At 39.9% G+C, this 11582-nt stretch overlaps 1 protein-coding gene across 1 annotated transcript; it reads left to right on the top strand.

Moving 5' to 3' along the window:
- Nucleotides 1-751: 751 nt before the first annotated feature.
- On the top strand, nt 752-11582 carry slc47a1 (solute carrier family 47 member 1). Its single transcript, XM_069721602.1, has 17 exons — nt 752-965; nt 1910-2011; nt 3373-3441; nt 3543-3691; nt 4178-4220; nt 4752-4796; nt 5561-5658; nt 6330-6427; nt 6556-6669; nt 7677-7744; nt 7849-7957; nt 8286-8361; nt 8444-8513; nt 8627-8759; nt 9792-9886; nt 10352-10456; nt 10589-11582. Exons 1-17 carry the CDS (start codon nt 753-755, stop codon nt 10961-10963), a joined length of 1962 nt encoding a protein of 653 aa, XP_069577703.1. The 5' UTR covers nt 752; the 3' UTR covers nt 10964-11582.

The raw sequence follows: 11582 nt of genomic DNA, 5'->3' as shown, positions 1-11582 counted from the left end.
TGAGGACAGGCTCGTGTAACCATGTTTGTTTGTGACAACTACATTGGAGGGTCAGTGGTCAAAGTACAGTCACGCGTAGATAATATCAGTGGCCAACACATGCGCACACACACTAAGACAAACATCATGGCTGCCCTGTTACAAATTAATCAAGGCCTGCAGAGTTTATGTCATTAGAGCTCCTTGCGCTGTGCGAACAAGCGTTCCTCATCAGATTACTACTAAGCCCTGCAAGACCACACACACACACACACACACACACACACACACACACACACACACACACACACACACACACACACACACACACACACACACACACACACACACACACACACACACACACACACACACACACCGAAATATGTAATGAAACATGTTCACAAAGTGCTCACTCACTGTATACAGCACAAATACTAAAACACACTGGATTCCCTGCCACAATATAAAGACACATTTATGAACCCTGCTTTGACCCTTGAATCACAAAAAATACTTTTGTTTTTTTTCCACTCCCTCTGATTTCTTTTTCTTTGTCCTTTATTCCTTCTCTCATCTCCTCGTCCTCCAAACACATAATTTAATCAATAGCTTTCAAAAAGTGCATGTGCTCTGTTTCTAAACCCAGATAGGCCGACTGCCCCTGTTACCGTTGCACTCTCTCTCCCCACTCCCTCCCAGCCTCCCTCCCCCCAGTGTTCTCTAGCGTTCCTCCCTTCTCTCTCCCCTCTGTCTTCTCTTTCTGTGTTTGAATGGAGAAGCTGGGCTCCCCAGAACCTGCACACCCTTTGCCGGGTGCAGGGTCCGATGCTGGGGTTTCTGTGGCCAAGACGTCAGGGGATGTGGGAGACGAGCCGGAAACACTGGCCAGCTCCAAGCTGTTTCGGTGTGCGTGCGTGAGACGTTGGCTACCACTGGCCTACAGAGAAGAACTCTACCAGGTCTTACGTCTCACATGGCCACTGGTGAGTAGGGTAAAGTTGAAGTGCTGGTCGGGGAGAGGGGGGGATTTGTTTGTTATTCATGAAGTGCTGTGATTGCGGTGTTTTCAGCTACTATATTCCTTTGTGGCAGAACTGCTGTTCAATGTGCAGTGTTACATTATACAATCACAGTGCAATAAGCTACCAGTTGTAAACCAAATACAGAACATGCAAAAAGTTAAATAAAATAGTGTGTATACTTTGTGTATGTTAGTGCAAACAAGTCTGCACCTGTTGATTTTACAACACTATTTTCTAACTAGAGCAGCATTGGAGCCGGTGACACCAACAGACTTAAACTGGTTAAGAAGGTCGGCTCCATCATCGGCTACAAACTGGACAGCCTGGAAAAGGTGGTGGAGAGGAGGACGCTGAACAAACTATTGTCCATATTGGACAATATTGTCCACCCTCTCCACCACCTGCTGCAGGGACAGCGGAGCACTTTCTCTAAAAGACTCCTCCAGCTCCGCTGTCACAAGGACAGATACAGGAGATCATTCCTGCCCACTGCAATAAGACTGTACAATAACTCACCTCTGGCAAAATCCATCACAGTACAATAACACTGTTGACTGTGTTTCTTGGTTTGTTTGTATATAATATATATAGATATATAATGTACTGTATATACTGTGCATTTTATATTTATATTTTTTACTGCTATTTACTGCTATTTTATTTGATTGCTTTTCTATTATTCTATTCTATTATTTTATTCTATTATTTCTATTATTATCTTACTGCTTCTGTATGCTGCTGTAGCGAAAAAAATTTCCCCTCGGGGATTAATAAAGTAAATACCTACCTACCTACCTACCTAGTTTGCTGAGAGCTGATATTTTGTCAGAATGCAGTTCATTGTAATAATTTTCTAGTGATGGGCTGTTTACAAATCAGTCAATTCTGTCTATTTGTTTCTACAGCTGCTGTCTCGGATTCTGAACTTCCTCCTGCCATTTGTTATCACCATATTCTGTGGTCACATTGGCAATGCAGAGCTGGCTGGATATGCACTGGCCTCAGCGGTACGATCTCCGCTCCTCTGAACTGACTTTATCTACTACTACCTTTATACTTTGTACTTACTGTAATGCTGCTTCTACTACTGCTATTACTATGACAACAATCTTCTGTTCCACTCAAAAATATATCTTGCACATTGTGCGTATTTGTCTTTGTCCACATCCAGTATGAGTTGTTGTGATGGTGGTCTGCCTGAATGTAATGGTATCTGTATTCCATTGTGCAGGTCTACATTAAGTGGTGACTTATGTAGTTTCCATAAAAGTAATTTTAAGTATCTTTAAACACCAAACTGGAAAAGCACATGGAGTAAAGGTGTAGAAAACACTGCTGAAATGCTACAGAGCAGTTGCGCAATCAGCTGCCCAAACAGAAAGAATTGACAGTATACATGCAGTGCATTTGTATAGATAGTCAAAGGGAAGCGAGGAAACATGAAGGAAAAATGAATTCAATTCTGATCAATAAGTGTCCCACAAGGAACTACTGAAATCTGATTGAAGTGGTTTAGGTGTGACGACAGTGAGAAGCAACTGTTTGTTCAAGGATCCCAATGCATCTACGCTAAAGAGGTTAGTGTAGGCATGGCTATAGCATCAGCATCTAAACTGGAGAGTATTTCTGAATTGTAAGAAGAGCAAAGAACAGCATGGAAGACTTTACTCTGTGGAAAAGATGCTCTCCCAACTGACTTCAGCAAGAATGTGATTTGAGGACAGGTTTAGGAACTATCCTCAGACCGCAGATTGTTTGTTGTGTCTCCTCTTTGACGTTCCTCTGTTAAGTCATATAGTTCATTGATCTGATTGCTTGAAGTTAACCTGTGCTAGGCTGTGATAAGAAAGATGGTTTATCCAATCATCTACCAAGTATTTTTTGAAAGTGACTGCCCTTTTCCAAACAGTTTCCTTGACTGACTTTTCAGATTTTCAGGTCTGTGTAACAAACCATCTGGCACGTCAAATTAGCAACATGAATGGGGTCTGAATGCATTTTGAATGGACAGTAGCTTAAAATTAGCTTGTATGCACATTGTGTAGACAGTGGTTCCCCACAGTTCACAAGGGGCATTGGGGATGGCAAATAACTATATGGACCTGCAAACTAATATGCTGAAACTGGGTGACATTTGCAACAAGCTGCAGACAAGGGTGTTGATTCTTAGTAAAATAGTGTCTGTTCATTTTAAAAGGTGCAAATGTAATTCAATGTTAAGAAGAACTTCACAGAGGTTTAAGCTTTAGATTTTCAACTCATATTAGCTCCATTATACATATTAATTATGGACATGAATACTCGACATTTAAACAGAAACATTTTATAACTGATGTCTAAGTTGCACTTTTCGTTCTTCACCTTTCAGACCATTAATTTCACTACAACTGCAACAGGCTATGGCCTCGCTTTGGCTTGTGACACACTCATTTCTCAGGTGAGCAGACCACATCACTGCATCTGTGCTTTATTGTTATTCTGTGTTATCCACAGAAAAGTTTTAATTTTAAAGATTCAGCTTCTCAATGTGTTTTTCAGACATTCGGCAGTAAAAACATGAAACGTGTGGGGGTAATTCTGCAGAGGAGTTCAGTGATTCTGCTGCTGTTTTGTTTGCCCTGTTGGGCTCTTCTCATCAACGCTCACAACTTACTGCTCATCATGCACCAAGAAGAGGAGGTGGCGAGGTAATTCAGTGGTTTATGAAACTGATACTTTGTCTTCAAATTCGATCGAAGACTGTTGTTTAAGGATAAAAAACATTTTCCATATCTTTATCTTTAGTGCCATCGATTTAATTCTTATTGGCAGTACTGGCATATGATCTTATGTTGTCTTCATAGGTTCAGCTTTGTATGTACATTCACCAAGGTATTAGATCTACAATTTAATTTCAATTGTAGTTTCCCTTGACTTAAATATACTGCATGTTATATGAATATAATGTTAACAGTTCTGGACACCTGGATATGTAAATCCAGCATTTAGAACATTACAGTTAGTTTCTTGTTATTTTATTTGTTTAATTTTAAGGAAGTGAAGCAGCAAAGCAGAGATTATACACATGTTGTGATACTGTACATATAGACAGGGGCATATGTGAGCAGAAACTGAATCATTGTCTTTGTGTTTACTTTACTAAATGAATATTACTCTGTTTACCTCCCCTTCAGAATTGCCCAGCTCTATGTGATGGCATTTCTACCAGCTGTTCCAGTGAGTACAATGAACTTTAACACTCTCTAGAATAGGAAAAAAATAAAGTGTATTCTCAGTTTTACTATCAAATTCCACACATAGTATATAAATAGATTACATTTTGCATCAGTAAAGCAACTAAGAAAAAGCACTGGAACCAGCATCTTTGCAATAATTCGGCATACATGTAGTAGGTATGCAAAAGATTGTCCCTGGTTATAATCAAACTAAAGTATGACTTAAAAAACAAGACAAGCTCACCATCTCTGTCCATCATGTTATGCTTACTCCAATGAACTCCTTAATGTGAGCGAGATAATCCAGTTGAAGTGTTTATGTCAATTGCATTAATTGGAATCATCAGATAAATAGCATGCATGTTAATCCTGTGCATACTTAACATACCAATGCATGCGTAGTGTAGTTTCACGGTACATATTGGTATTTCTCCACAAATTAGAGATTTGTTTGAGAATCCTAGCTGCTATCTGAGAGCTCTGCAAGTTTTATGTTACAAAAACAAATCCACTCTGTCTCTCCCTGCTACAGGCCATGTTCCTGCACCAGCTGCAGGTTGCCTATCTGCAAAACCAAGTAAGCTCATGAGAGGAAACAAGTGTTCTTCTGGTGTGCCTTTTCCTAAAACAAATTCAGGAAACAGTGGCACTGCGGGAAACAAAAAGAGAAAGAGTCACTTCATATAATTTTGATAAATTTTACTCACAATACAGTAGGGTATAACACTGAATGCCAGAAGTTTAGCCACACTAGCGTTGAGATGTGTTGCTACCAATTTTTTGTAAATTTTTTGTAAATTTTTTTAGATAGTGCATTCTAATGACTTTGATGATCATGTGACATTTCCTTTAGCAACACCATTAGGTGGCTTTAAAAAAAATGATAGGTTGCCTAGATTTGGCTAAATTTATCCCGCTAAATGTGAATTATCATAACTTTTAAAATCTTTTCTCTAGTGCCAGTAGCGGTCCAACTTTCACTTTGCCAGCACTTTGGTTTATGACCAAATACTTGAATATCTAACAATATTTTCATCAGCGTCAGCTGTGCTTTATGTTTTAGGGCTAATTAGCAAAGACTGGCATGGTAACATCCATAACTAAGATGGTGGACATGGTAAACAGTGTACAAACTAAATGTCCAGCATTGTCATTGTCCCTGCTGTACCTACAAGTAAAGTGTCAGCAAGCTGATAGTATGCTTGTGGCTACCTGTGACCTGAATTTGTTTTGGGGAAACAAAAATATACTATCGAGAACTGATATAAATTACATCCTTGCAGTTTAAATATTAGCTATACATTGCTAATCACATTGTCCACATTTTATGTAATCTGCCAGGGGATCATTCTGCCTCAGATGTACACAGCAGCCGCAGCCAACATTATTAACTTTGTGGCCAACTACGTCTTAATAATCAGCCTCAACTTGGGTGTAAGGTAAGTGTGTCGTGCTGCTCCTTGCAACTTTTTCACTTGAGCTAGACTTTGCATTGCTTGACAATGATATCAGGCTTCAAGTGGCATGACAGATAAAATAAACAATTTAAGCATTTATAGTATCAAAAGCAGAGAAACTTGTTTTGTCTCTCCTGATACCTCCACTGTTGTCCAAAGAGGAGAAGGACGTAGCCAGGAGTTTGAAAAGAAAATGAGTCGAGATTTAACTATTAATCTGTCTCAGAGGAATTATTGGTCAAAAGTGAGTCAGCACTGTACTGATGTTTATTATTTTTTAACTTTATGTAGGACAGGGAGGCAGCAAAGGTCAGAGAAAGAAGAGAGAAATCTGACAGGAGTTAATCTTTTTCCAGCTGGACAAACATTTGATTCCTCAGGCGCTCGACTTAACCAATCAGGCCTCTCTGCTCGGGTCCCGTCTCTCCTCTTCCACCATATCAAGCATGGACTCCTGCTAATCGTCAAGGCTTATTCTCAGACCAGTGGAAATCCTGTATGCTCAAACCACAATGTAACTAACTGTCTCCATCCACACCTCCTTTGTGTGTAGTCCTTTCCCATGTCTCTGCTTTGACAGCATTACTGTCGACTGTCACTAGAAATCCCTCTGGTAAATAAAGACATAAAGATGTTCTGTCGTGTGTTTGCAGTGGATCAGCCATTGCTAACAGCCTCTCTCAGATCACCATCTGCCTGCTGCTGTTTGGCTACATGAGATGGAAGAATCTCCATCTGCAGACATGGGGAGGTGAGGTCTACATACCAAATCAGCATTTCTGCTTTTCATCTGGCGTATAAGGTGAAACATGCATGGACAAGGTTTTGTCTTTAGTCTTCTGTCAAACAGAACATGATTCTGTCTGCAACTCTCCGCAGGCTGGTCTACTGAGTGTCTGCAGGAATGGGACTCTTATATGAAGTTGGCTATTCCCAGTACATTTATGGTCTGCTTTGAATGGTGGATCTGGGAGATTGGAGGTTTTCTTGCTGGTCAGTGTTGTTTGACACACACACACACACACACACACACACACACACACACACACACACACACACACACACACACACACACACACACACACACACACACACACACACACACACACACACACACACACACACACACACACACACACACACACAGATGATAGACACAGATACCTTGACTGACAAGATGTGGTCTTTGCAGTTCCCCTTAGGCATCCATGCAGCGACCTGTGTGCGTGTTGGTAATGCTGATTTCCTGGAGATCTAACAACAGAGGCATAACTACTACTTGCTTAATCCTAATCCTCACCCTTAAAATTTACTTCAGGTCTTTTCTGTAACTCTTGTCCAGTTGAGTGGAACTTGTATCTCCAAATTTAGTCACAAAATGTTGTCCAGGTTTATCAAAATTTTCTATAAACAAAAATGTATGCTGTTAGAATAATTTCAAAGAGCCTCCAATCAGGCATTCCGCATAGTGGCTAAAAATGTACATTTTCAGGATCCTATTCCATTTACTATACTATACTATTATGTTGAACATACTTGCTCTCCAAATGGTGTTACAGTGTCTTTCTTACTTCAAATAAGGACAATGGCATGTATTGAGCCATTTGATACTGGCCAATTGCAAAAACACCAAAATCTAGGAAGTCAATCTGCTAAAAGCCACATGCTAAGTTAAAGACAGAAAAATAGAGCTTACTTTTTGGCCAAAAATGTGAGGCTGCAACCATCCTATCCCCCGCTGAATGAGATACCATGGTTTTAGGTCATTTACCCAAATCAAATTCTGGTTTTGGACACGTACAATTTTCTGTGAGAAGTTCATGATGAATATAAAAGTTAGGAGAATAAATCCAAAAATCAGGACTCATTATTACATTTTTATCAGTCTTCAGTTTTCTGACTGCTATTGGTCAAACGTGCGTACAATTTCTCATCGTAGCTCTCAGGCATCACAGGAACATTTGAATCTGATCTTGATGTCTGAATCTTTATCATGTCAGGTGTACTTGGTGAGGTGGATCTTGCTGCCCAGCATGTGATGGTGGAAATAGGAGCCATAACATACATGGTATTCAACATTTATATACATCTTATTACTTAACAATAATCCAGCATTTTGGGAAATGTACTTATTCACTGGCTCAGAACAGATGTAAGATGTGGTCTTTGCAGTTCCCCTTAGGCATCCATGCAGCGACCTGTGTGCGTGTTGGTAATGCTGTGGGGGCTGGGAACACGAACAGAGCCATACTCACCTGCAAAGTGGCCCTAGTTCTGTCAGGTATGAAGATACATATACTTAAATACAAACATTTATAATCTTGACTTTGGCCCCTCAGGATTCTTGTTTCTTACTGGTTATCAGGTGTATTTATTTCTAATAGTAACCTTTCGTGTAACCGGATACCTTTGACTTAGTCTATATAACCTTATTAATCTCTGCATGAGGACAGTAAACCCAAGCTTGGAGTTTGGTTTAACCGTGTCTTCACACACATAATAAATAAATGTGTTTTATATTTGTGTGAGTCTGGACAAGAGTCTTGGATTATAATTGTGGAACATTGAATTTGTCAGGTATTGTGTCTCACATAATGTACTTGCTGCAGGAGCGCTGGCTGTGTTCCAAGGTATTCTCATCGCTGGCTGTAAATCCTTCCTTGGCTGCATATTTACTTCTGATACGTGAGTTTCTGATCAACGCACATTCATTCCTGTATTATGTAACGACAACTCTAGTTTGATGGTATTCTTCTACTATCTGCAGCGACATTGTGAAGCTAGTGTCAGACAACCTCACAATCTACATATTTCTACAATTCTTTGATGCAATTCTGGTACGTTAATACAAAACAGAACAAATATTTTTGTTTTACACTGATTGCCTGTGTTAAACAGTACACAGCTGTTAGCTTGTTTTGTTGGGTCAAAGTCTGCTGTGCTTTTCCAGTGCGTCTGCTCAGGGATTCTTGTTGGAACCGGGATGCAGAAAATTGCTGCCTTGTCCAACCTGGTGTGTTACTACTGTATCGGCCTGCCAGTGGGAATAGCTCTGATGTTTTCTGCTCAGCTTAGGATATTAGGTAATTCTTCAATCACGTTTTATGTATGTTTCTGCAAACAAGCTATGAGTGAAAATCAAATGAATACTATTTATGTCTGATAATATTCACAACCACTTGTCTCTTTGCCATTGGATATTTTTCAAATGACAAGTCATTTAATGAAGCCTGATAAAAGGACTTTTTAGTCTACATCATCACTGTTCACCACTACTTCTCAATCACAATAATGTTTACTTGAAGTCAGTTTACGAGACTACAGTATGTTTACTTGCGTGGTTGTGTCTGCATACAGCAGTCTAAGGTCAAGAGGTGTCCTGGACTGGTACTTCACTTCACGCAATAAGCAGTAAATCCCAAACATAGGTGCTTGCAGGAAGCTCCAAATGTACATCAATCACTTCCAGATCAATAGGTCAATAACCTGGCCAAACTCTTGCTGATGCATGTATAGCAGTTGAATTGTTAAAAAAAAACACACCATGTAATTGCCACATTTGGTTCAGTTCTGAATAATTCTGGCTGAAAATTGTTGAACGCTACCCTTCCTATCTCTTCATGTTAATTTACTTACAGCACATAACGATGCTTGCTTCCTTCACCGGGTTGCAACTATGAAGAGTACCGTGTCATTTAATGTGCAGCCATGTGAAAGATAATCAGTATATTTATTTTTAAGGGGATTTTATGTTTTAAAGATCAAACTGAACCAATCTAACTTGATTTCAAGTACTCTAACGATCTGACACTCTTTAATTTGTACGATACATGAACCTGCAGAAATAAACAGGACACTTTTCCCCCCATTAGCCTCAGGTGTGTAAGTTGATTAGCATCCTAACACACTAAACATAGATAGCAAACATGGTAACTGTTCTCTGCTAAACATTAGCACTCTAATTTAGCATTTAGCTCAAAGTGCTACATAGCCTTGACTGTATTTTTGGTACATATACAATTTGTTTTTCTTGACAATCACTTTTATAGGATATGCGACGTAAATTGTAGATTATCATTTAATGCGCGTGTTTGAATTTCTGTCCCTCCTATCAGGCTTTTGGGTGGGTCTCTTGATATGTGTTTTTCTCGAGGCGGGCTTCTTCCTCATTATGATCTTCAAACTCAACTGGAAAAAAGTCACACACAAGGTGGGATACTCTCAACTCTCTTAAAAAGATGTCTTTTAAACCTTTCCAAAAAGGGGTTTGGGCAGGAATGTAACAGAGATTATCAAATTAAATCTTCTACACTGGGAAATTTTCTGTTGCATGAGGAAATTCTTTGCACTCGATGCCAACTGAGGTTTGGCGCCAATTTTCATTTTTATCTTTTCATTTCAGTCACTAAATGAACTTTTTTAGAAATACGATTTCTTGTGTTTTCCTTTTGCGTAACTTTCTTAATGATATCTTTCTCAAAAATTAAAAAAAAAATAAATGCAAAGCTGAATGTGTGTAAACTCACACATCAACATATTTTGAAACAACTGTTTTGCAGAAAGAAAAGAATAGTTTTAGACTACTGCATTTGGATTGGGGGGGGGGGGTTGTATCAAGGTTATCACAAATATCATCTTCATTTGCCTCTTGAACCTCACTCTAACATATTTTTAGGCTCAACTGCGAGCTCGAAAGAAAGTGCTGGTGACACCAAAACGTCCTCCTAGTACAGTGCTGACTGAAGCGATGCTGCCGGACATCCCTGACTGCACAGACACAGTAAGTGGATATGCACACTTTGTGGTGTGTATTTTAGCAGGGTGTTCTCACTTTGTCTCTATGAGTTTGTATCTTAGTTGTGTGATATTGCAGCTACTCACACGTTAACAACTACATCTTTGCACCCTGAAGGCTCAGTTGGATGTAGAAGAGGCTCTGAAAACAGACAGCTACAGCCCTGTCAACACCCAGGACCAGGAGCTGAAAGCAAGTCGTGAGGCTGAGGACAACAGTACTAATGCAGGAGGGACTCAGAGGGATGCAGAACAGACCAAAACTAATTCAAGCACCAAACCTCAAGCGCTGCTGTCTGTCAGTCAGCTGATTTTACGTCGGGGATTCATCTTCTTGGTTTCAGTTCTTATTTTGGTCATCGGTGTTGCTTTCCACGTTGCTTTCCCTCCTCCGGAACCCAGCGCCCAGAGTAGGGCCAACTTTACCCTGAACTGGGCCAATGACTCCACCCCAACACCACTGGCTCCACTGACCATGACCACAAACCTTTGAGCCATCTTTGACTCCTGATAAACATGTGGTGGCGACACACAGTTTTCACAAACAGATAATGAATTCCTCGAGAGAGAAGTGTTGAATTCCTTCATAGCTGCACATCCTCTCATAAACCTGGGCTGTTATTCTGTTAAATCACAGCCTGACATGGGCTACTGGCGCTATCTTGCGTGGAGGGAAATGTCTCAGTGCTGCACTGCTGAGCAAATCCACAGAAAGCTGGAAGCAATATCAAATGAGACTGAAACTGGCAGGATGAACAAAGGTCTTGTAGCAAAAATCATGTTTTAACCCGCTCAGCCTGAGATGCTTAACTGGGACAACAAGGCACGTTACAAATCCCTCACTGAGAAACCACATGGGCATCAAGGAACAGATGTTTTCCTACAGATAGCTTTTGATTTTTTTCAACCTATTCTTGACTTGATTTACATGTTGCACCGAGAGATGTTTCTTCTTACTTACTGACCTTAAATCTTTATTTTTTTTTTTTTACTTTAAGTAAATGTAAATTATGGTTTCTGTGAGGAGCCTGTGGTAAATGTCTGATGTAAAATTTACATCGACACATGTAAATATGTAACACGGAGTAAGTATACAAGCAGGTGAGCCATCA

Source organism: Brachyistius frenatus, unplaced genomic scaffold, assembly GCF_029030835.1.
Source record: "Brachyistius frenatus isolate BFR_SWC_R1_liver_20210118 unplaced genomic scaffold, ASM2903083v1 Contig_5, whole genome shotgun sequence".
Lineage (NCBI taxonomy): Eukaryota > Metazoa > Chordata > Actinopteri > Embiotocidae > Brachyistius > Brachyistius frenatus.
This window is presented reverse-complemented; position numbering and strand designations above follow the sequence as displayed.

Excerpts from the sequence above, each read along its gene's own strand:
- slc47a1 (XM_069721602.1), top strand. The coding sequence starts at position 753 with ATGGAGAAGCTGGGCTCCCCAGAACCTGCACACCCTTTGCCGGGTGCA. Across the intron at positions 6,428-6,555 it reads CCATCTGCAGACATGGGGAG|GCTGGTCTACTGAGTGTCTG; the intron begins GTGAGGTCTACA and ends AACTCTCCGCAG. Across the intron at positions 8,514-8,626 it reads AATTCTTTGATGCAATTCTG|TGCGTCTGCTCAGGGATTCT; the intron begins GTACGTTAATAC and ends GTGCTTTTCCAG.